This window comes from Myotis yumanensis, unplaced genomic scaffold (assembly GCF_028538775.1).
Source record: "Myotis yumanensis isolate MYYU_CA2020_CCGP unplaced genomic scaffold, mMyoYum1.0.hap1 SCAF_20, whole genome shotgun sequence".
NCBI lineage: Eukaryota > Metazoa > Chordata > Mammalia > Chiroptera > Vespertilionidae > Myotis > Myotis yumanensis.
In genome coordinates this window covers 14,426,166-14,452,491 of record NW_027223771.1, presented here as the reverse complement: position 1 = coordinate 14,452,491, position 26,326 = coordinate 14,426,166, and the positions used below count along the sequence as shown (strand labels likewise).

General features: G+C 43.9%; 1 protein-coding gene across 1 annotated transcript in view; it reads right to left on the bottom strand.

Moving 5' to 3' along the window:
* LOC138998583 (zinc finger protein 552-like) overlaps positions 1-25,493 on the bottom strand; it is a 34,605-nt gene extending 9,112 nt beyond the window's left edge. Inside the window, exons 1-5 of the mRNA XM_070400727.1 lie at positions 25,398-25,493; positions 19,346-19,496; positions 15,696-15,776; positions 15,244-15,485; positions 6,704-6,919 (exon numbers count right to left, since the gene is read on the bottom strand). Coding sequence (XP_070256828.1) covers positions 6,704-6,919; positions 15,244-15,485; positions 15,696-15,776; positions 19,346-19,496; positions 25,398-25,493 — 786 coding nt within the window. The remainder of the gene's footprint in view (positions 1-6,703; positions 6,920-15,243; positions 15,486-15,695; positions 15,777-19,345; positions 19,497-25,397) is intronic.
* Positions 25,494-26,326: the final 833 nt, after the last annotated feature.

The window sequence follows — 26,326 nt, the reverse complement described above, 5'->3', positions numbered from 1 at the left end:
CTGCTGGCCTCGTCGATGCCAACTTGGCAGCCACCGAGTAATTCATGAATTCCTGTACTTGCCAGATTGTCCAGTATTTCTGATGGGTAGAGACCTTTTAGCCAAAATGGGGGCAGAGATCACCTTTGCCCCAGATGGCTCGGCACAGCTGCGCTAGGTGAGGAGACTTCTCCAATGATCCTGTCCTTAGCAGTGCCCCGGGATGAAGAATGGAGACTTTATGCCCCTCAGTCAAAGGCCGCACCTTTAGAGCCTGAATTAGAGGAAGAATTTCCACTGGTCTGGGCAGAAGGAAATCCCCCTGGCCTGGCCAAAGACCATGCCCCGATACTAATTGACTTAAAGCCTGGGGCACAGCCTGTCAAAACCCGCCAATATCCAATTCCAAGGGAGGCAAGTCTAGGAATTCAGGTCCACTTAGACCGGCTACTTCAGTGGGGACTCCTTAAAAGATGCCAGTCACCATGGAATACTCCTCTCTTGCCTGTCAAAAAGCCTAGAAGTAATAACTACCAGCTGGTTCAGGATTTGCAGGCTGTTAATGAGACCGTTATAACCTTGCATTCGGCGCTGCCAAACCCCTACATACTTCTAGGACTCATTCCATCAGAAGTGGAATGGTTTACATGCCTAGATCTAAAAGATGCCTTTTTCTGCCTCCGATTAGTCCCCTTCAGCCAGTCCCTTTTTGCTTTTGAGTGGGAAAACCCAACTACAGGGGCCAAGGAGCAGTCACCTGGACCAGATTTCCACAAGGATTCAAAAACTCCCCTGTTCTACTTCAATATGTAGACGACCTCCTACTAGCCAGCTCTACACGAGCTCAGTGCTGGGAGGGGACACGAGCCCTCCTGAGACTGTTAACTGAAACAGGTTACAGAGTGTCCAAGAAAAAGGCACAGATTTGTCAGAAGGAAGTCAAGTATCTAGGCTTCCAAATCACCCAAGGAAAACAAAGGCTAGGGACTGAAAGAAAGCAGGCAGTATGTGCCATCCCAGTCCCTAGCACTCGGCGGCAGATTCGGGAATTCCTGGGAGCAGCAGGGTTCTGTCGAATCTGGATCCCAGGGTTTTCAGACCTGGCCAAGCCTCTTTATGAAGCTTTAAAAGGGGAAGAGAAGGCACCCATTGACTGGCGCCCCGAGCAGGAGAAAGCCTTCATCAGCATAAAGGCAAAGCTCACGGAGGCCTGGGCACTAGGGCTACCAGATGTGACACGAGACTTTAATCTCTTCATACATGAGAACAGCCCTAGGCGTTCTAACCCAGGAGTTTGGACCCTGGCAAAGACCAGTAGCCTATCTCTCCAAGCAGATTGACCCAGTTGCCTCCGGGTGGCCCTCATGTCTCAGGGCCCTTGCAGCCACGGCATTATTAGTCAAAGAAGCAGATAAGCTTACCCTGGGACAAAACTTAAATATAAAAGTACCTCATTCTGTTATTACCCTAATGGAAGCTAGGGGACAGCACTGGCTAACTCATGCTCAGATGACTCAATACCAAGGACTGTTATGTGAAAATCCAAGGGTATGACTAGAAGCAGTAAGAACTCTTAATCCTGCTACCTTTCTACCCATTGCTGAGGGGGCCCTTGAGCATGATTGCCTAGAAGTCCTAGAGGAGGTTTACTCTAGCTGGCCAGATCTAACAGATAAGCCCCTAAAGAATCCAGACTTAGAATTGTTCACAGATGGCAGTAGCTTCTTAACTGAAGGAAAAAGACGAGCCGGATATGCAGTGGTATCAAACTTTGAGACAACTGAGGCACAGGCCCTGCCTGAAGGATGGTCAGTGCAGAGGGCAGAACTTTGGGCCCTCGCCAGAGCCTTAGAACTCAATAAGGATAAGTGTGCCAACATCTACACTGATTCACGCTATGCCTTCGCTATATTCATGGGGCTATATACAAGGAAAGGGGGCTCCTGATAGCGGGAGGAAAAGGAATAAAAAATCAAAATGAGATTTTAAAGTTACTAGAAGCAGTTTGGGAGCCCAAAGAAATAGCCGTCATTCATTGCAAAGGTCACTGGAAAGGGAAAGACTCAGTGTCAGAAGGAAACCAGCGTGCAGATGCAGCAGCAAAGCAGGCTGCCAAAGAACAAGCAGCACCGTCACGGATCATGTTGGCCCCCGAATTACCTGAACCTCCAAAGTACACTCCTCAGGAGGAGGAATGGGCCCAGCAAGAAGGGGGCAAAAGAACAAAAGAAGGTTGGTAGATATTCCCAGATCATAGGGTCTATGTCCCAGAACAGTTAGCCCATAAGTTAGTCCTCCAGCAGCATGAACTTACTCATTTAGGAAAAACTGCTCTAGAAGCTTTGTTAGGCAGATACTACCTACTTGCCTGTCTTCCCTCCTTGTGTGTCTCAGTTTCTCAGTGTTGCCTCCTCTATACGTAGAACAATGCCAAACAGGGTCCTGTGGGACCAATAGGAGTTCAGCACTGCGGGCAAACTCCCTTTGAGCACTTAGAAATAGACTTTACAGAAGTAGGGCCTAGCAGAGGAAATAAATACCTACTAGTCTTTGTTTGCACCTTTTCAGGCTGAGTCGAGGCATATCCCACTCGCACGGAAAAGGCGAGAGAAGTCACTAAGGCATTGCTAAAGAACATAATTCTGCAGTATGAAATGCCTCTGACCATAGGGTCTGATAATGGCCCAGCCTTTGTAGCAGAAATAGTACAACAGGTAACTAAGACTTTAGGAATTAGATAGAACCTACATACAGCTTACAGGCCTCAGAGTTCAGGGAAAGTAGAGTGCATGAACCGTACTCTAAAGCAGTCTATGGCTAAGCTATGCCAAGAGACAACCCTACCTTGGACAGATATCTTGCCTCTTGTACTCCTGCGGATATGCTGTGCCCCGAGGGCCAGGGTAGGCTTCTCTCCCTTTGAAATTCTATATGGTAGACCCCCTCCCTTAATTCAGCCAGAGAGAGATTTGGGGGAAATAGGAAACTTAAAAATCCAGAAGCAACTACAAGGACTTGGAAAAACTGTCTTTGAGGTTCACAGGTGGGTTACATCTCTCTAGGAACAGCTGTACATCCTTATAAACCTGGAGATCAGGTTTGGGTAAAAGACTGGAAAACAGAGCCCCATAAGCCAATTTGAAAGGGACCCTATCCAGTCATAATAACCACCCTCACAGCTCTCAAGGTTGCAGGACTGAACACCTGGATCCACCACTCCCGGGTGAAGGCAGCCAACCAGCCGAGTGACACCCAGCCTGAGTGGAAGGTGACCTCTGACCAGAAACACCTGCTGCGGATCACCCTCAAGAAGACAATGACCTGGCCGATCAACCTACTCCAAAGAATTCAGATAACACCCTGCTGAATTCTTCCTTACACTCATTTTTCTTTCTTATCTTCTCTTAAAGGCAAAATGCTCTGGTATTTCTGAATAATCATTGTTTTTATCTTTCTAGTAATTTTCATTGTCTTTTTATGAGTGCCGCCAGAACCCGAGGCTAGTCCCAGGAGGAGAACTCTTCTGCCCTTGCTGGAACACAGAAGCACCATAAAATTACTGCTTTCTACACAGCAAAGGAACAAGATAAAGCTAAGGCTAATTCTTTTACTGTTATTGAACTCTCTCAATCTCGACCACTCTCAGGTCCACACTCTGCCTTTTGAGAGCTTCTTAAGTCCTCACTATCTCTATCAAACGCTTAACCTCACCCTCTCCCTCTTAAATCAGACCAACCCAGCCTTAGCCAGGGAGTGCTGGCTCTGCCTTCCCCTCTCATCTACAAGCTACACGGCAGCCCCACCTCCCTGCATGCATGGTCTGATTCTAGTCTGTCCTTCCATTATAAAATACACGGAGGACCTCCATTCCAACTTATGTACCTCAATGAACTTTATAACACTCGGCATTTCAACAGGGGTTAGCACTGGAATAGGGGGACTGGCAACTTCCCTCTCCTACTATCAGAGCCAATTCAAGGACCTTGCTGACAGTTTAGAAAAAATAGCTCAAAGTATTGTTGCAGTACAGGATCAGATTGACTCACTGGCAGCTGTTACTCTCCAGAATTAAAGAGGACTAGACCTCACAGCGGAGAAAGGGGGGCTGTGCCTGTTCCTTGAGGAAGAGTGCTGTTTTTATGCTAACCAGTCTGGTATTGCTTCCATTGACAGGACCACTGTTAATGCTACTCATGGCCATAACCCTAGGACCATGTCTTCTAAATCTGTTAACTCACTTTATGTCATCCCGTCTAGATACCTTTAAACTTCAAATGGTCCTACAAGCCAGAAGAATTCCCTACAAACCTCTCCAAGAGGAAGAAACGGGATGTTAACCCCTTGAACGTCATCCCTTTTCAGCAGGACGCAGTAAAAGATCGATCAACACCCCTGTTCACCATAACATCCCATAGTTATTGTACCACAAGGGTAAAAAGCTCATGGGATAAGGGGCAGGGGGATGAGAGGGGTAACCCCTATTTTGTAAAACTACTGTTTGGAATTCTCTGCTATTCTTTAGACGGCCTCTTATTCTAAAAAAATAACTTTGCTTTCTAGCCTGCTTTAGCCTGCTTGAATAATGAGGAAGATAAACTTAGCTGTCTGACCTTGTAGGCCAGAGACTAGATATGCTCAATGCCATGCCAGGTGCATTTTTTAATTGGATAGAACTGTGTAGTTTTCAAGGCCACCAGCGAGATAACCACTAAGCGCACATAGGGCTGGCTCTTTCATAAAAAGGGAAGTTCTGCTTGTAGCTCTGCTTAGAATTTGAATTCATTTTCTCTAAGCCCACCGCAGTGAATAAAGTGTAACTCCAAACTCTCTGAGCATTGCTTGGTTCTTCTCGGGTTTTTCTGTAACAAGATAAACACCAATTGTTGCCTCCCTCATGGAATCAAACTGGTAACCTTTCCCTGCCTGGGACTATGCTCAACCAACAGACCCACTCCAGCCATCATATTTTTTATTTTTAACAAAAAAAATCATATTATTAAGAGGAAAAGCAGGCTATGAGAAAATATGCATAATCCTATTCTATTTGTTTAAAAACAAAAATTAAAAGGTTACATAGTCAAACAAGTTGACATTTCCTACACTGTTTGAATGTTTGTAGCCAGTACACATTGTGAAGCTATGGAGCTAAGAGTTACTGAATGTTTACTACATGTGCAGTCCCTGGATTCAATGCTTTGCATGTATTATTATTTCAATATAAATTGCATGAATGCAGTTAATAAAAGTCAAGGCTGGAAGTCAAACCCATGTGTCTCTAATAACAGAAGCTCTGGCTTCTAATGTTAGGCTCTGCTGCCTCCTAGAGAGTAGAGTTGGCAATGTATAACCATTAGGATTGGGTAGGTGTTATTATAGATAACAAACAGCCACAAAGATTTAGTGGCTTATTATATTAAAGAAAGTATCTTGTTCATGCCACATGTCCTCCCTTGTTCTGCTGGGACTGGTATAAAAAGGAAGCCACCATGTAGATACCTCCTAGGTATATGAGAGATGGACAGAGATGGTGGGCAGACTCAGTGGTTCCAGACTGTGAGTGGTGACAAGATTCACTCCACCACCTTTCATTGGTCAAAGCACATCGCAGTGCTGCAGCCAACTTCATGGGATCAGGAGGAGTACCTGGCATTCTTTTTTTTTTTTTTTTTTTTTAATATATTTTATTGATTTAAGAGAGGAAGGGAGAAGGAGAGAGAGATAGAAACATCAATGATGAGAATCACTGATTGGCTGCCTCCTGTGCACCCTCTACTGGGGATCGAGCCCGCAACCCAGGCATGTGCCCCTGGTGGGAATCGAACCTGGGACCCTTCAGTCTGTAGGCCGATGCTCTATCCACTGAGTCAAAACAGCTAGGGCAGAACCTGGCATTCTTGATGGGCCCCATTAAGGCCACCACATGGTACCAGCCTCTTTTGGGGTTGTGCAGTGGCAGAGGAGATGAGTAGGGATTGTAGAAAATGACAATGTTAGTCAGTCAGGATGGTTCATTTTCTCCTCATCCAGGTGAACTTTCTCCCCGAGCTGCCCAAAACTGTCATTGTCAAATTTCAAAGTGAACCTCAGAAGAAGGTGTCAGATGTCATTGGCAGAAAACTAAGAACCCACTTCTGAGTGTGACCCTGGGTAAATACCTGACTGCCTCAGTTCCCCCACTGTAGAGGAGGTGAAGACCCACATGTAAACAGTGTCTATTGGGAAGGGTGCAAGCTTGCAAGCATTCCAGCATCCATGCTCTTTTACATTAACACCAGTCTCTACCCTGATTCCAAGCCTCTTTATCATTTGCATTGCTCAGGTGGGGCTGATTGTAAAAATGCTGACATGAACAGCAATGGTGATCCTGTGGTTTCCATTCAATCTGTGCATGAACCTGTGCTAAATGCTGTCCCTGTATATTTCTCTCTATACTCATTGGAGAGAACTGGGCCTAATTCTCTCTCCTGGTCCCTGTGTTCCTGTGTAGCCATGCATGTACGGTTGACCAAGACCCAGAAGTCCAGGAGTAATGCTCTGAGCCGCCCCAGGTTCCTTCCTCTATTGGGAGGAGGGTGGGGGAGGGGGTTTAGGGGCCCAGGAGTCTTCCCCCTCAGTTGTCACCATATGCATACATACATTCCTTCCTTTCCAGGGATCCAGGATCCTTCAGTTTTTCCAAAAAGGCACAGAGTCCTCCACAAACACCCCCTCCACACTCTATTACCTCTTGTCTGTCATCAGAGTCCTCCAAAATTCTCCACCTTCCCACAGCCTGGGATTCTATGAACTGACTCTTCACTTCATCCATCCCTGGAGCCTGAGATGAATCCCTGGGGTCACCAGACACCTGGAAGAGCAGAGGCATTAAGGGCTCAGCCTGCGGGAGGAGGAAGAACACGCTGTCCTCTCCATACCCCTGAGGAGATCGCCTGTGTATTTGCTGTTTCCAGGGTGCACAGACATACAAACTCACAGGGAAATATACAAACACCACAAACACAGAAACACACAGGTTACAGAACACCCCAGACACAGCTGGTCACTCAGATGCAGGGCTAACTGCCAGGCTCACAGTGACCCACTGTATAGACAGAGGAGAAGACACACACACACACACACACACACCAGGACAGACATACATGGACACAGAATGCAGACACAAAGAGGAAACACACACAGATACAATCAGGAACACCCAAAGGAGCAGCAAATTCACACAACCAACACTCACGCATGCAAAACAGACTCCCACACACGCTGAGTCATAGTAATGCACTGTCTTGAAGGAAAGATGAAAAATTAAGGTGTTGGTCACTCCTCACCACGGTGGCAGCACAAAGCAACAAGCCCCGGAGGCCGCTTCCTCCTAGAGGATTGGCTCAGGCGGCCCGAGAAGGCGCAGGAGGAGGAAGAGGCGGAGGAAGAGGAGGGGAATCGCCGCTAACTACACACTCTTCCCGGGCCTGTGCGCCGCTCCGGGCTCTCGGTCCTCGGAAGCCCGCCCCTCCCCCACTCCCTCCCACCCCCGTCCCCCAGAGTCTGACCTGGGCAGCCCGCGACCCCCCCCCTCCCCCGCCCCGCCCGAACCTGGAACAAAGTTGACGGGAGTGACTGGGCCGGAGGGCTGCAGTCCGGGCCGGACGCTGGGGCCGCGGCAGCGGCGGGGGAGGCGGCGGCCCAAGAGGAGGCAGCAGCAATCGGGAGGGACGGCCGAGCCCCAGAGACGATCCCGAGAGGCTGGGCCAGCGGCCGAGGCGATCGGGCTCCGCGGAGCCCGGACCTGAGCCAGGCTTCCCAGCGGCGCCCCAGTGTCCAAGGGCTGGGGGCTCGGGCGATCCGAGCGTTTCCCGGAGACCCCCGGGCGGTGGCGCGAGGCCCTGAGAGGAGGGGGCAACCCTCGGCGCAGGCGGGGAGAAGAGGCCCCGCCTGCCCGCAGCCCTCCCTTTCCTCACCGTCGCCCGTACCTCCCTAAAAATAGCTGAGGCCCGCGGGGGCCAGGAGGAGCCGCCACTGTCCCGGCAGTGGAGCCACCAGGTCTCCCGTGCGCCTGTCCCGCGCTCCGGGCCCCAGGGCCCCGCCGCCGCCGGGAGGGCTGAGCCCCGCGAGGGCGGGCGGAGCGCGCAGGGCGGAGGCAGCGGCTGCGCCTGGCCTGGAGGAGGCCCACACGGGTGCGGAGCAGCCCCGGCCCGGCCCCGAGGGGAGAGATGGCTTCCTACGTGGAAAACAGCTGCAGCCAAGCCGTGATGAAGACCCCCGTGGTTGCAGCCTGGAGAATGACGCGTATTCCTAAGCGTTGGGATGGTGACTACGGGATGTATCTCTCTGCCAACCCTCTTAGGACAATAAGCCCTTCTGATCCGTGGGACCATCAGACATGTAGAATGTCATTCTTGAAAGAGTAGCTGCTCTTGTTAAGTGTTGTTGGATGCCATCTGTTCAAATCCAAATGCTCTTCTCTGACGTTGATTACTATTACTTAGTGTGGGGGAGAACAGAGTAAAACAGAAATCTTCCATTTGGCTGCCTTTGGACAAGGCCCAAGAATGACACCTGGTACCGTTTTATGATTTTTCATTCTTCTTGATGGAGCCATCACATCTGGGGGAAATCATACATGGCATGTATTTACCAAATGTGTCGTGTGCCTTTCTTATCCACCATTTGTTTTAAAATTGACCATGGAATCGGTCGTCTGCATTTGAAAATGCTCATTCCCAGTTACAGTGTGTTGGAAAGCACATTTCATTGATAGAATTCCATTTTGAAGTGCCAAGTGAAAGCACACATGCTGGGAATATTAGAACCTAGCAAGATGAGAGGGGTCAGAAAATGATGTCAGGCCTTTGGTGGAAATTAGAGATGGGGGAAGTGGTGTTGCCTTTTGTTGGTTAATTAGAATACCAATGATTGGAAACCTACTGGGGGAGGGGGAGGTATTTCACCAAACAAGACTGTAAGAGATAAAACCTGCACTGTGACAGCATGTGGATTGTGCCAAGTCAATGAACTGTTAAACTTTCCTGTTCCTGTGCCAGTTGTGTAGAATAAAAACCCGGCATAGAACTTGGCCTGAGTCCGAAGTGGACCAGTGACTACTGGCACCACGTGATGACAGCTTCATTGACAGTCGGAAAATGCACATTCCCCCCACCAACCTTCATGGACAAAAGTAAACAGAGGAAAAGCTACCAAATGTTTCCTACATTCTTAAGTGTCAGCCCTATTAATGTTGATGTTCAGTTGGTTATTACTAATGCAAACCCACATGCTTATCTATTATTGTTTTAAAGAGAAAGTAGGTTTGAATGTGCATGTTTTCCATCTTCCTCTGGCTTGACAAAAAAAAGAAAAAGAAAAAGATCTTCTGAACATTTGAAATGGACTCAAGTCAAAGTTAAAAAATGTTTTGGTTGAAGGTGATTTTTCAATGGAGTGCCTTGTTAAAGGCCAGGGCTGGGAGTTTTTATATATATATATATATATATTTTTTTTTTTTTTAATTGATTTTTTACAGAGAGGAAGGGAGAGGGATAGAGAGTTAGCCGACTCCTACACACCTCCTACTAGGGATGTGCCCGCAACCAAGGTACATGCCCTTGACTGGAATCGAACCTGGGACCTTTCAGTCCGCAGGCCGACGCTCTATCCACTGAGCCAAACCGGTTTGGCAGGGCTGGGAGTTCTTATGTGCTATCTTTGTCATGAACGCGTGAGAGTTAGAATTTTGTAATGTAATAAAAGCACTCATTAAGTAGGCTTGATATCACGAACAGAAGGATATGAACTAGGAAAGTTTTGCTGTCATGTTTCCTTCTGTTCCTCAGGATAGATTCGGTAAAGGAGTTTGTATGATTCTCATTATAGGTGAAAGGAAGGGGCTTAAAAAAAAAAGGATACAGGAAAATAATTTTTGTTAAATTCAGTTTCTTCCTTTTTTTTTTTTTTTTTTTTTTAAAACCCCAGCATTTCAGTTTCTCTCCAAAACTCTTTGAAGACACAGTTTTGTATTTAGGTCAATCAATTGCCTAGAAGTCATGGTGATGTTGCTAGTGTCACCTAAGTAGTTAGCTAGAAGAGAATCGGCGTGGGGAGAACCCCAGTGTAAACACGGGGCTTTGACAATTAGGGAGCTTTTCAGACCCACCTGGAAAATAGGAACACATTTTATTTAGGCTTGTCATCAGAGAGGAGGAATGGTAAGGAGAAGTAAAAAAAAAAAAAAAAAAAAATTGTCACCTGAACTTGCAGCGACATGAACTATTTCATGAACCTTTCAGTCGATGTCACTATTTCACCTGATATTCTGAGAGGAGAAAAAAAAGTCGTATTTAATCCAAGTGTGTCCCATATTATGTGTTTGGAAACCTGGCTAAGTTCTAGTCAATGGAGCGCTGTGTTCTGAATAACAAACCTTCTTGAACATAATGAACACTAAACATTCTGTTGATACTTTTCAGTTCACCTCTGTTGAAAAATAGGACTTTTAAGTAATTGCTTTATAAAAACAATTTGGGTTTATGTCTTTAATCACTTAAATGGGAAGTGTGATCACCAAAGCAATTTAGTGAAGTAAAAGACATAAATAAATTACAAATAACTTTATTCCCCCAAGGCTTTACACAATAAAATGATTTTTCTAAACCATTAAAAAAAAAAAAGAACTAAAGTGTTGCCCTGACCAGCTAGCTTAAACAATAGTGGGTTCAATTCCTGGTAAGAAAGAGCACATACATAGGTTGCTGATTCAAACCCTGGTCAGGGCGTGTACCAGAAGCAACCAAGCAATGTTTCCTCTCACATTGATGTTTCTTTTCTTTCTCTCTCTCTCTCTCTCTCTCTCTCTCTCTCTTCCTCTTTCTCTAAAATAAAAAATATATTTTCTGTCCTAGCCAGTTTGGCTCAGTGGATAGAGCATTGGCCTGTGGACTGAAGGGTCCAAGATTCTATTCCAGCCAAAGGCACATGCCCAGGTTGCAGGCTCAATCCCCAGTAGTGGGTGTGCAAGAAGTAGCCAATCAATGATTCTCTCTCATCATTGATGTTTTGATCTCTCCCTCTCCCTTCCTCTCTGAAATCAATAAAAAATATATTAACAACATATATATGTATATATCTACATATATAATATATTCTTTTGTGTATTAAAAAAGAAAAACAAAGAGTTGAGGTTTTGAGTTTTCAAGAATATATGGTTAAGTCTATACCCATCCCCTAGAACAGTGGTTGGCAAACTCATTAGTCAACAGAGCTAAATATCAACAGTACAATGATTGAAATACCTTTTGAGAGCCAATTTTTTTTTTAAAAAATATATGTTTTATTGATTTTTTGCAGAGAGGAAGGGAGAGGGATAGAGAGTTAGAAACATCGATGAGAGAGAAACATTGATCAGCTGCCTCCTGCACACTTCCTACTGGGGATGTGCCCACAACCAAGGTACATGCCCTTGACCGGAATCAAACCTGGGACCCTTGAGTCCGCAGGCCGATGCTCTATCCACTGAGCCAAACTGGTTAGGGTGAGAGCCAATTTTTTTTTTTTTTACATTAAAAAACAACAACCATGTTTTATTATGGAAATTTTAAATATGTACAAAAGCAGACAAAATCGTATAAAACAAACTTCTATGTACTCATAACACAGCTTCAACAATTTTCATCAGGGATCGAACCATGACCTCCTGGTTCATAGGTCAACACAGCCACTGAGCCACGCTGGCCGGGCTAACTTAACTCTTTTTTTTTTAATAATTTTTTTTATTGCTTAAATTATTACAAAGAGTATTACATATGTCTCTTTTTTCCCCCCGCCCTTGACAATCCCCTGGCCTCCCCTACCCCCCAGTGTCTTCTTACCCCTGCTCCCTTCCTGCCCACCCTCCCCCCCCCCCCACCTCCCCGGCCTTCCTGCTGTAGTTTAACAGTCTGTTCGAGGCAACTCTGCCTCTGTATCTATCTTTGTTCAAAAGTTTATAATGGACTCTATTATCCATGAATGAGTGAGATCATGTGGTATTTTTCCTTCATTGACTGGCTTATTTCACTTAGCATAATGCTCTCCAGTTCCATCCATGCTGTTGCAAATGGTAAGAATTCCTTCTTTTTTACAGGAGCATAGTATTCCATTATGTAGATGTACCACAGTTTTCTAATCCATTCATCTGCTGATGGGCACTTAGGCTGTTTCCAAATCTTAGCTATGGTGAATTGTGCTTCTATGAACATAGGGGTGCATATATCCTTTCTGATTGGTGTTTCTGGTTTCTTGGGATATATTCCTAGAAGTGGGATCACAGGGTCAAATGGGAGTTCCATTTCCATTTTTTTATGGAAATTCCATACTGTCTTCCATAGTGGCTGCACCAGTCTGCATTCCCACCAGCAGTGCACGAGTGTTCCTTTTTCTCCACATCCTCTCCAGCACTTGTCGTTTGTTGATTTGTGGATGATAGCCAGTCTGACAGGTGTGAGATGGTACCTCATTGTTGTTTTGATTTGCATCTCTTGGATGATTAGTGACTTTGAGCATGTTTTCATATGTCTTTTGGCTTTCTGAATGTCCTCTTTTAAAAGGTGTCTATTTAGATCCTTTGCCCATTTTTTGATTGGATTGTTTATCTTCCTTTTGTTAAGTTGTATGAGTGCCCTATAAATGTTGGAGATTAGGCCCTTATCAGATATAATGTTGGCAAATATGTTCTCCCATGTAGTGGGCTTTCTTGTTGTTTTGTTGATGGTTTCTTTTGCTGTGCAGAAACTTTTAATTTTGATGTAGTCCCATTTGTTTATTTTCTCTTTAGTTTCCAATGCCCTAGGATCAGTATCGGTGAAGAAATTGCTTCGGCATATGTCTGAGATTTTGTTGCCTTTGGATTCTTCTAGTATTTTTATGGTTTCCTGTCGTATATTTAAGTTCTTTATCCATTTTGAGTTTATTTTTGTGTATGGTGTAAGTTGGTGGTCTAGTTTCATTTTCTTGCATGTATCTGTCCAATTTTCCCAACACCATTTATTGAAGACACTATCTTGACTCCATTGTATGTTCCTGCCTCCTTTGTCAAATATTAATTGAGTGTATTGGTTGGGGCTGATTTCTGGGAGAGCCAAATTTTTTAAACTTAAACTATATAGGTAGGTACATTGTTATTAACTTAATTAGGGTATTCCTAAGCTGGCCTTTGCAAAAAACGTCCTCAATCTGATTGAGGTACGTTCGCTGAGGTTGACCCCTTCCAACTCTCCCATCCACACTCGTCTTGTATACTTGTTTCGTCTATCTTTTGTCACCCGTGCGCAATTTGCGGATGCTACTAGCACTAACCACTGCACAATGAGACTGCTGACTGACTGGCTCACTCAACTCGTGCATGAGTATCCCTTGGCCCCGCCTGCGCTGCATCTCCTCCCACTTCTTCTAATGCCACTTCTTCAAAATAGACTCGCCCAGGCCCCAAACTGACTTCTGCACATGGGCCACGAAGTTTCAATCGCACTGTATGTTTGTCCCCGCACGTGGTATTTTGTGGAAGAGCCACACTCAAGGGGCCAAAGATCCGCATGTGGCTCGCGAGCCGCCGTTTGCCGACCACTGCCCTAAAACAAGTTACCAGAATCACCTGAACTCAGTGGAAGACTGTTCTTTCACATAAGAGGCTAATAGAATCCATATCATGGATCTCAGAAAAATACCACATAATTAGTGTTATAGACATGATCCCCTCCTTGCTTTTAAGCACAGAAATTCCATAGTTTCTGAATAAAATCATCTCTTTATTTTTTATCTTTAGTCTTTGATTGATAAAAATTAACTTACCCATTGGAGAAGGTAATTCTTAGGGATTCCAACATAGCTTTAAACACTGGAGTGAGTAGAGTCCATGGTGAACTAGAAACTGTGCTTTCCCTAAAAAATAACACAATTGGTTGCCTTCCACACGTGCCCCCACCTGGGCTTGTGATTGAACCCACAACTGATGTCTGTGTACTTGACCTGGAATGGAACCCAAGACCCTTGTGTCTTTAGCTTGAAGATCTTACCAAATGAGTGAAAATTGGCCAGGACTTACAGTTCTTAAATCAGAGAATCCCCTGGAGACTTCTTGGAGGCTGGTGTTGGGATTCTAAAGATGCTTTATTAAGGCAGATGTATTGTAAATGTCTAAGGCTCCTCATTATCTAAAATATTATGAAATATGGCATATCCTGCCCCATTATTGTGAACTTTGGCCATATTTTTTTTCTATGGATGCCTTCTTAGGGGAGCATAAATCATTCCTGCTCAACCATGTCCACTCTTTCTATGCTTATAGGTCTCAGCTGTGACCCCCCTTGGCTGCTGGCCCTCCAATCAGCCTGATTCAAGTTCTCACCCCTACAACCTCCCCTCAGCCCACCCACTCAAGGACCCAAGTGCTGGAAACCAACACACCAAACCTGTCCAAGGCCCCAAACCTCTCTGCTCCCTAAACCACACACCCCAGCCCCACACTTTCCCCCAGAGTCCAGGGTCCATCACCTCACTACAGGAGCACGGATCTCATCTGAACAGACCACACTTGGGGAGGGGGTCACCATCTACAATGCATCCCCCCCATATTGTAACATGTTGAGATCAAGCCTCTCCTTCTGGAAACGCTTCTATTGCAGAATGTTCTCAACATTGAAAAAAAACAGCACCATTTCCTGAAGAATTCATTCTATCTCCAGGACTGGATGAGGGTGGGGGCTTTATTTTTAATATAACCAAAGTGGAAAATTACCCCCCCCCCAAATGTAAAAAAGAATATTCAAACAACACTCGTGGGGCTCAGGGATCAGGTGTGAGTTTGGGTTAACCAGAGGCAGTGGACTGATATGGGGGCCAAAAGCATCAGGGGACTGCTCTAAGATACAGAAGTAGGTTCAGTTGCAGTGGGCCAGGTGCCTGGGGGATGGGAAGGGCAGGCTGGATAGACCTCTGGATGGAGACAGAAGAGCCCTGGCCAGCTCCTCTCAGGCAGACACAGAACCCAAATCCCTCCCAGAGCCTCGCCCCTAGATCCTTACAGCTAACTCCTGGAGAAGGTCAGTGTGCTCCAGCTACAGTAGGAACATCCCAGGCAAAGGCAGTAAAGAGTGAGGGGGGTGGTGCTGGAGAAGATGTGAGGGGGCTTAGAAGTCATTCCTAACCTCCCTAGTGGCTGAAAGCAGCCATGTTAAAGTATAAGCTGCACCTCTGGCACAAATGAGGCCCTGTCCATAACTTTTTTCCAAAGTTTATCTTCACTGGTATCCCTCTGTTGCTGGTGAGGGTTTGCACTGCATCACTGAAAAAGTCTTTCTGCTCAAAGTACGCTGCTTGTAACTCATTCAGGTGCAAAATATCTTTTAACACCGAGAAACACTGCTTACAGGGATGGGTTTTCTGAGTTGCTGGAGCTGTCTTAGAAACCCTGACCTGTGACTCTCCTTGCACAGATACACTCTGATCAGAACAGGCCTCCTCCTCATCAGTTTTATGCCAACAACCTGAAAACAGAAAGAAGATGAGGAAATGAATGTTGACTGTGGTGTCAGGGGAAGTTCCCTTTCGAAAGTGTGTTGTCCATGACACCTAGGCTCCTTGCAATTGTCTGAAAATAAGAGATGTGCTGGGAGGATTAATATGAAGCTCCTGTGAAGTTCTAGGCCTATAAAGATCACAAAACAAGGAAGAGAAGTAGGACATACAGCTCTTACTTTGGATAACAGCGTTCAGCAGGGCTTGTCTGCAGGTGACATAGGCAAGGTCTGCAGAATTTTGATTAGGTCTTATTCCAACTAAAAGTCAATAAGTGAGTAGCTGGTGTTCGAGGACTACTTAAGCATGTATGTGTACCTTAAACACTTATGCAGGTCAGTGTTGGAGAATACTGCAGAGGCAGCAGTGCAAAGGAACAGGTGATGTAAAAATACTACAAAAGTGAACATAACCCAAAGTTAGGAAGTCACATGTGAAATGATATGTCAGAAAGTAAAAGTAAGTAAAAGGAAAGGTAGAAATGAGGTGAAGCCAGTGGCACCTGCATCTGAACACTGATGGAAAGGAGATGGATCCTGGTATGATCTAAACACAGCCCTTGTGTCAGACATTCCACTAGATACCAGTCAGCAGGGCCAGTCTTACTTTGACAGTTTGTTGTTTGCATTTTTTTGGTTTATTCTGCATGTTCACCCTGTGGGAAAAAAAAAACCCGTTTTTTTGTTTTTGTTTTTTTGAGATTGGGGAGAGAGAGGACAGTTTCCCAGGGCATTCATTCCATACTGTTTGTTTCTGGAGGGACTTTTCTTTATATATATATAAACAGAAACATCAATGATGAGAGAGAATCATTGATTGGCTGCCTTCTGCACACGCCCTACTGGGGATTGAGCCCGCAACCCAGGCATGTGCCCTTGACCGGAATCGAACCTGGGACTCTTCAGTCCGCAGGCGGATGATCTATCCACTGAGCCAAACCAGATAGGGCTGGAGGGACTTTTCTTTGTTTGCTCCCAACCTGCTAACTCTGCCAACTTCAGCATTGAAGCACTTAGGCAGGACCAGCCTCCCCTAGCGAAGCAGCCTCTACTACCACAGCAATCTCTCCTGGGTGGCTGGCTCTGCCACAGAGACTGTGCATCTTGAAGGGGAGAGTGGCTGTGACTGGAGCCCAGCCTTGCCTCCACCCTGGGAGACCTTGGACACAACCCAGGACCCTATAGCCACACTGGCCAGGGACCTACTGACTCGACTGTGAACCCATGAACACCGAGACTCCAGCCTCCCCAGCTGTGGGCTCCTAAAAAGTTTGTCTAGGGCAGCCGTGGGCAAACTATGGCCTGCGGGCCGGATCCGGCCCGTTTGAAATGAATAAAACTAAAAAAAAAAAGACCGTACCCTTTTGTGTAATGATGTTTACTTTGAATTTATATTAGTTCACACAAACACTCCATCCATGCTTTTGTTCTGGCCCTCCGGTCCAGTTTAAGAACCCCTTGTGGCCCTCGAGTCAAAAAGTTTGCCCATCCCTGGTAGGGGGAGACAAAATGGCGGCTGAATAGGTGGACGTATCCTGTGCCTTCTCATGGAACAGATAGAAGAAACAGCTGAATGGAATAACATCCACCCAGAATTGGTGAATTAAACTCAGCTGAAACAAACGACACTTCACTACTTCACTTTTTTATTTTTTATCTTTTACTTAAGAATTATTTTTTCTTCATTTTATTATTATTTAACCTTTTAATTTTGATTACTGTTCTACATTCTATTTTTTAACTTTTTTACAATATTTTACTTTATCTCATTTTTTCCTTTTTGCCAACCTTTTCTTCCTCACTTCTCTCTTTTTCATCCTGTTTCTCTTCTGTTCCTGCTTTAGTTTTCCTCTTTCCTTTCTTTTTAGTAGTAATAATACTGATTAAAAATAAAAATGCCATAATTAAAAAGATAAAATCAAGTCAGGAGAAAAGAAAATATTTATCCTTTTAAAAAAAGTGTCATTTTATTTTCTCTTTATTTTATTTTGGGATTAGTGTTCTACATTCTATTTTCTTACATAAAAGATGAAAAAAAAAATAAAAATTTGCAGTAGTGAAAAACAGGAGGAAAAATGGCGGCAGTATAGATGGACGTGTCCCATGCCTTGACCCAGAAAAGATAGGGTGAGCAGCTGAAACCAGTAATATCCAGCCCGAATTGGCAGAGGAGATTCAGCTGGGAGACAGTTTGCATCCAGGAAAGGCAGAGGACTCCCAGAGAAAGGTAAAGTCAATGCTCTGGGAAGGATAATTGGCCAGAACTGTGAGCCCTGAGGATCAGAGGGAATCTACACAGCACCGGCTTGGCCCGCATCCCTTGGGATGGGCACAGTGGAAAAAAAGGTACACAGAACTGCTTCTAGATCTGGGTCCACAATCAGGGAAGGCTGGGGAGTGCCGGCAGAAGAGCACGCAGAGGCACAGCCTTCCCCCCCCCCCCCCAAAGGGGATTCTAGATCTGGGTCCACAGTCAGTAAAGGCTAAAGAGTGCCAGCAAAAGACTGTGCAGAGGTGCAGCCTCTCCAGCCTCTGTGGCTTGTACTTTTCTTTAGAGAGCCCAGTTCATAGGACCTTTCTGATACAGACACTTACCAGTGGCTGGAGCGTGGGAGAAGGTGCCGAATTGTGGAATCTGGGGGAGGTGGAAGGGGGACCCAGGAGAAGTGGCAGTGTTTGTGGTGCTGAGTCATGCCGGAGCCTGGGACCCAGATAGCCATTCTGCCCTGAAGAGATAGCCCCCTCCCTCTAGTATCCAGGCAACTACTACAGCCACACCCAGATTCCACCCTGAATAGTAAAAGTATTAAAACACACACACACACACACACACACACACACAACTAAATAGTTTCTGAGAGCACAAAGGGGCTGGACTAAAGAGAAACACTACAGTACAGAAGATTGGGATCTTAAGCCAGCAAAGGAACACTTCACTTTTTCATTTTTATTTTTTATTACTTTGTTATCTCTTTATTTTTGTTCCTGTTTTTGTTTCTTGCTTTATTTTCTATTTCTTTTCACATTATTTTTCCATCACTCTATTCTATTTTATTTTTATTTGCTATTTTTATACCATTTTTGAAATCAAATTTTTTATAAATTTATTATTTTTTTTCTCATTCTCTTTCCTCTTATCCATCCATCCCCTTTCTACTTCCTCTATACTGAACTGAGATCCTCCCCATATTCATCCAACTTTTAACCTTATCTTCTATATATAAGCTCAGCATCTATAGATTCTGCCCCCATCCTCTTTGCTGGGGGTTTGGTGTTTGTATTTTTTAAATTTTTTTTATTATTACTATTATTTTTTGTTTGTTCGTTTGTTTTGGGCACTGCAACCACGCAAGCAGCAGACACGTGAGCAGCCCACTCCAGTCCAAGGAGCAGCAGCCAAACGCAGTCTGCACCTGTCCAACGAGAAGCAGCTGGGTGAGCATCCCTCCCCCAACTGAGGAGCAGCAACCACATGTGCAGCTCACTCCCACCCTAGAAGCAGCAGCCACGCAAGCAGCCTGCCCCCATCTGAGGAGCAACAGCTGCGCGAGTAGCCTACACCTGTACGAGGAGCAACCTGCCCCTGTCCAAAGAGCGGCAGCCTCATGAGCAGCCCGCCCTATCTGAGGAACAGCAGCAGCATGCAGCCAGCCCCAATCCAAGGAGCAGCAGCCACGTGAGCAGTCCGAGAACATCCAAGGAGCAGAAGCCACGTGAACAGCATGCTCCTGTCCAAGGAGCAGCAGCTGCGCTCAGCCCACCCGACCTGAAGAGTAGCAGCCTCGTGATCAGCCATGCCTGTCCAACAGCAGCTGTGCGAGCAGTCTCACCTATCCAACCAGAAGAGACACCACTGCTGTGAACAGCACCCAGCAGAGGAGCCGTTGCCAACTGAGAAGCAGCCACTATTGCGACCACTTGAGCAACTGCAGCCTGAGGAACCACTGCCACCAAAGGAGCAGCCCCTGCAAGACTTGACATCTAGATCAGTGGATGAGACCAAAAATGGGTAGACAAAGAAACCCCAAAAGGAAAGAAAACAAGAAATCACCAGAAAAGAGGCTAAGTGAAACAGAGATCCTCCCCATATTCATGCAATATGTCTGAAAAAGAATTCAGAATAAGGGTCCTAGAGTGCATAAACCAGTTGGAAGAAAAAATCAACAACATATGTAAGAATCAAGAAGAAATAGATGAAAAAAATCAATAACTTATGTAATAATCAAGAAGAAATAAGGAGTGATATAGCTGCCATAAAAAACAACATGGAAAGTTTCAAAAGTGGACTAGGAGAAGCAGAGGACCCAATTAGTGAATTAGAAGACAGGGAAGCAAAACACACCCACACTGAACTGCAATTAAAGAAAAAAATTAAAAGACAGGAGGAGAGCCTAAGGGAGCTATGGGACAACATGAAATGAAACAACATACGAATAATAAGGGTGCCAGAACAACAGGAAGAGGAACAAGGGTTAGAAAAACTATTTAAAGAAATAATGTCAGAAAACTTCCCTGCAGTGGGGAAGAAAAAAGTCACACAAGCACAGAGAGTCCCAAGCAAGATGAACCCATAAAGACCCACACCAAGACACATCATAATCACCATGGCAAATGTTCAGGAGAAAGAGAATCTTAAAGGCTGCAAGACAGAGATGAAAAGTTACATACAAGGGATCTCCCATTAGATTATCAAATTACTTCTCAACAGAAACACATCAGGCCAGAAAAGAATGGACAGAAATTTACAAAGTGATGCAAAGCAAAGGATTGAATCCAAGAGTACTCTATCCAGCAAGGCTATCATTCAAAATTGAAGGGGAAATAAGAAGCGTCACAGACAAAAAAAGGCCAAGGGTGTTTATCACCACCAAGCCAGCAATGCAAGAAATGCTAAAGGGACTGGTGTAAAAAGAAGAAAAAAAAAGCTAAGAAAGAAAACAGGCACAAAAATAGGAATGGCTACAAACAAGTACCTTTCAATAATAACTTTAAATGTAAATGGACTAAATGCTCCAATCAAAAGACATTGAGTGGCTGAATGGATAAAAAACCATGACCCATACATTTGCTGTCTACAAGAGACCCATCTCAGAAGAAGGGATTCACACAAATTGAAAGTGAAGGGATGGAAAAATATCTTTCAGGCAAATGGAAATGAAAAAAAAAGCTGGGGTAGGAATACTTATATTGGACAAAATAGACCTCAAAGTAAAGACCATAACAAGAGATAAAGAAGGCCACTTCATAATACTAAAGGGATTGATACAACAAGAGGATATAACCCTGACAAACATATATGTACCCAACGTAGGAGCACCCAAATACATAAAAAAAAAAACTCCTGGAAGATAGCAAGGGAGAGATTGACAATAATACAATCATAGTAGGGGACTTTAGTACACCACTGAAATCACTGGATAAATCCTCTAGATAAACAATCAGCAAAAAAACAGCAATGCTAAATGACTCACTAGATCAGATGGACTTAATTGACGTCTTCAGAACATTTCACCCCAAAGCTGCAGAATGTACGTTCTTCTCAAGTGCACATGGGACATTTTCAAAAATAGACCACATATTGGGTCACAAGCAAAGTTTCCCCAAATTCAAGAAGATTGAAATCATACCAAGAATCTTCTCAAACCACAATGGTATAATAGTAGAAATAAACTACAATAAAAACAACCCGAAATACTCAAACACTTGGAAGCCAAATAGTATGTTATTAAATATTGATTGAGTTACCAATGAGATCAAAGAAGAAATTAAAAACATCCTGGAAACTAATGACAATGAAAACACAACAATCCAAAACCTATGAGACACAATGAAAGCAATCCTGAGAGGGAAGTTTATAGCTCTACAGGCCTACCTCAAAAAACAAGAAAAAAATGGTAGTAAAGCATCTAACGCTACATCTCAAAGAATTAGAAAGAGAGCAACAAGAAAAGCCCAGAGTGAGCAGAAGGAAGGTGATAATAAATATCAGAGCAGAAATAAATGACATAGAGACCAAAGAAACAATACATAAGATCAATGAAACCAAGAGCTGGTTCTTTGAAAGGATAAACAAGATTGATGAACCTCTATCGAGGCTCACCAAGAAGCAAAGAGAGAGGACCCAAATAAACAAAATCAGAAATGACAGACTTGAAATAACAACAGACCCCACAGAAATACAAAGGATTGTTAAACAATACTATGAATAACTCTACTCCAACAAACTAGACAACCTGGAGGAAATGGACATATTCCTAGAAAAATACAGCATTCCAAAACTCAATCAGGAAGAGTCTAAAAATCTCAATAGGCCAATAACTATGGAAGAAATTGAAGCAGTCATCAAAAAGCTTCCAGCAAACAAAAGCCCAGGGCCAGATGGCTTCACAGGGGAGTTTTACCAAACATTCAAGGAAGAACTAAAATCTACCCTCCTCAGACTACTACAAAAAATTCAAGAGGAAGGGACACTTCCAAGCTCATTCTATGAAGCCAGCATCACCCTCATATAAAAACCAGATAAAGACAACACAATGAAAGAGAATTACAGGTAAATATTCCTCATGAAAATAGATGCCAAAATCCTCAACAAAATCTTAGCAAGTCAGATCCAGCAGTACATCAGAAAGATCATACACCATGATCAAGTAGGATTTATTCCAGGGATACAAGGATGGTACAATATCTGCAAATCAATAAACATGATACATCACATAAAAAAATTGAGAGATAAAAACCACATGGTCATATCAATTGATGCAGAAAAATCATTTGACAAAATCCAACACCCATTTCTGATAAAAACTCTCAGCAAGGTGGGAATAGAAGGATCATACCTCAACATAATAAAAGCCATTCATGACAAACCCACAGCCAACAACATACTCAATGGGCAAAAACTAAAACCATTTCCCTTAAGAGCAGGAACAAGACAGGAATGCCCACTCTCACCACTCCTGTTCGATGTAGTACTGGAAGTACTATCCATTGTAATTAGACAAGAAGAAGAAATAAAAGGCATCTAAATTAGGAGAGAAGTAAAACTGTCCTTATTCGCTGATGACATGATATTGTACATAAAAAACCCTAAAGACTCCATCAAAAAACTATTAGACTTAATAAATGAATTTGGCAATGTAGCAGGATACAAATTAAAGCTAAGAAATCTATGGCATTTCTATACTCCAATAGTGAACTTACAGAAAGAGACACTAAAAAAAAATCCCATTTACCATCACACCAAAAAAAAAAAAAAAAGATATTTAGGAATAAACTTAACTGAAGAGGTAAAAGACCTCTACTCAGAAAATTACAGGATGTTGAAAAAAGAGATAGAGGAAGACATAAACAGATGGAAGAACGAACATACCATGTTCATGGATTGGTGGAATCAACATCATTAAAATGTCCATACTACCCATAGAAATTTATAAATTCAACACACTTCCCATTAAAATACCAACAGCACATTTCACAGATCTAGAATGAACTCTCCAAAAATTCGTCTGGAATAAAAAAATATAGCTGCAGAGAACCTGAGAAAGAAGAACAAAGTAGGTGGGATCTCAACACCTGATATCAAGCTGTATTACAAAGCCACTGTTCTCAAAACTGCCTGGTAATGGCACAAGAACAGACATATAAATCAATGGAATAGAATAGAGAACCCAGAAATAGACCCGAACCAATATGCTCAATTAATATTTGACAAAGGAGTTAAGACAGTCTCTTCAATAAACAGTGTTGGGAAAATTGGACAGATACATGCAAAAAAAAAAATGAAACTAGACCACCAACTTACACCATACACAAAAATAAACTCAAAATGGATAAAGGACTTAAATGTATGATGGGAAACCATAAAATTACTAGAGAAATCCAAAGGCAACAAAATCTCAGACATATGCCGAAGCAATTTCTTCAATGATACTGCTTCTAGGGCATTGGAAACTAAAGAGAAAATAAACAAATGGGACTACATCAAAATTAAAAGTTTCTGCACAGCAAAAGAAACCATCAACAAAACAACAAGAAAGCCCACTGCATGGGAGAACATACTTGCCAATGTCATCACCAATAAGGGTTTAATCTCCTACATTTATAGGGAACTCACACAACTTAACAAAAGGAAGATAAACAATCCAATCAAAAAATGGGCAAAGGACCTAAATAGACACTTCAAAAGAGGACATTCAGAAAGCCAAGAGACACATGAAAACATGCTCAAAATCACTAATCATCCAAGAGATGCAAATCAAAACAACAATGAGGTATCATCTCACACCTGTCAGAATGGCTATCATTAGCAAATCTACAAACGACAAGTGCTGGAGAGGATGCGGAGAAAAGGGAACACTCGTGCACTGCTGGTGGGAATGCAGACTGGTGCAGCCACTATGGAAGACAGAATGGAGTTTCCTCAAAAAACTAAAAATTGAATTCCCATTTGACCCAGTGATCCCACTTCTAACAATATATTCCAAGAAACCAGAAACACCAATCAGAAAGGTTATGTGCACCCATATGTTCATAGCAGCACAATTCACCATAGCGAAGATCTGGAAACAACCTAAGAGCCCATCAGCAGATGAATGGATTAGAAAACTGTGGTACATCTACACGATGGAATACTATGCTTCTGTAAAAAAGAAGGAATTCTTACCATTTGCAACAGCATGGATGGAACTGGAGAGCATTATGCTAAGTGAAATAAGCTAGTCAATGAAAGAAAAATACCACATGATCTCACTCATTTATGGATAATAAAGACCATTATAAACTTATGAACAAAAATAGATACAGAAGCAGAGCAGCATCAAACAGACTGTCAAACTACAGCAGGGAGGCCAGGGACGGTTTGGGGGCGGGGGGGGGGGGGCGGTGGGGGTAAGAGATCAACCAAAGGACTTGTATGCATGCATATAAGCATAACCAATGGACACAAGCCACTGGGGGGTAGGGGAGGTGGGGGGAATGTCAAGGGTGGGGGAAAGGAGACATATGTAATACTCCTTGTAATACTTCAAGCAATAAAATATATATATATATATATATATATATATATATATATATAAATGTGCAGTAGTGAAGGTCATTCACTTCCTCTACTGTTCTGTTTGGCACATCTGTTTCCTAGTCAGGACATTATTGAAATTCCCTGCGTTCCACTGCTCCTCAGTGTTGTAGGCCAAGTCCTGATTTTCAAGCAGGCAGTACTTCTTTGTTTCTTATGCTCCTTTATTTGTGTTTACACAAGAGTCAATTTGTGATTAAACCCCTGAGTGGCAGTGTTTCTGGATTGACCTCTGGGTCTATAGGTCCTCTCTAGCTAGTGTTTAAATTTTGTTTTCCCTCTGGCACTTAATAATGGTTTGGGGGAATGGGCTGCCCCAGAGCTCGGTCTTTGATCTTTATTCCCCACTCTGATCCCCAGGTTCCATAAAAACAACTTTCCCCTGCAGTTTCTTAGAGTGTCCACAATTGGGTGATCCTATGTATTGGGCTTAGTAATCAAAGGCAAGGATTTAAAGAGGGGGAAAACAAGAGAGAGAGAGAGAGAGAGAAAAGAGCCAGAGTAAGTGCTCAAACTCCAGCACTGCGGCCCAAGTCTGTGCAGTCTTTTTCCCCTTGGGTCTAAGCAGCCGACACATTGTTAAAATTTTTAGGCTGCCCTTTGGCCCCCACTTCAGCTATGGGTTGCTTTTTAGACTTCCCTTCTGTTAGCAGCCCTGTAGATCCCCTTCCACATTTGTAGAACAGCCAGCCCCAGCAGCCGTGGACTTTTCTGGGCCCAGACTTCCCTGGATCATCCAGCTCCTGCCCTGTGTGTTTCTCGCTCCTGCCCGGACCACAGACCTCACTTTATCCCAGGCGAAATCTTACCTTTCCGTGAGAGGGTGCAGAGCTCCTCCGAGTCCATGTGCTCACGTCGCTTGGGGACCCTTGTTCCCGGGTTCGCAGCTGTTCACTGGGTGCCATTGTTGTAGATTCCCAAGATTGTCAAGCTTCCGACAACATCCACTGTCCCAATCAAGATGGCGCGGTCTCCGCATCAGAGCTGGTCGCTCCAGATGGGATCCCAGAAGCAGTGGAGGCTGCCTGGTCAGGGGAACCCCATCTGGCAATCCCCCACAGTCCCCAGGAGTATAGCTGTCCCTCAACTCACAAACAAACACTCCCTGTGCGACCACACACTCTCCCTTCGTTCTCTCACTCACACACTATCTTGCAATCTGCCTTCCCATTGGCAGCCATCTTCCTTCCCCCAGCATTCCTGTTGATTCTGATGGCAATAGTCTTCACTGCTTGACAATATTTGCTGCCACTGAGGCAACACTACTTCTCCCAGGAAATGAGGAGAGAGATGCTTGTGTCTATATAGGGTTGCCAACTTAATTTTCTAACAACAGAGAGATATCTAGGTTTTTATTTGGATCCACATTTTAAGGCTTTACTTAGGTATATGTATAACTGACATGCAATGAAATGCACTTCTATAATGTGCACTATTTGGTGAGGTTGAAGATATGGATAAAGTCTGAAACAGTCATAGGTGAAATAAGCTTCTCTGTTACCCACATACGTAGTGGGGCAAAAGCAGGCTTACAGTTGTGAGTATGCAAAACACAGAATTTATTCTTTTTTAAATAACTATTTTATATATTTTAAAGGCCTTCAGTCAATATATAACTATTTTATATATTTTAAAATCAATAAAATATTTTTGTTGATTTTTAGAGAGGAATGGAGAGGTAGAGAAACGTCAATCTTCTGCCTCCTGTAAGCCCACTACTGGGGATCCAAGAAAGCAT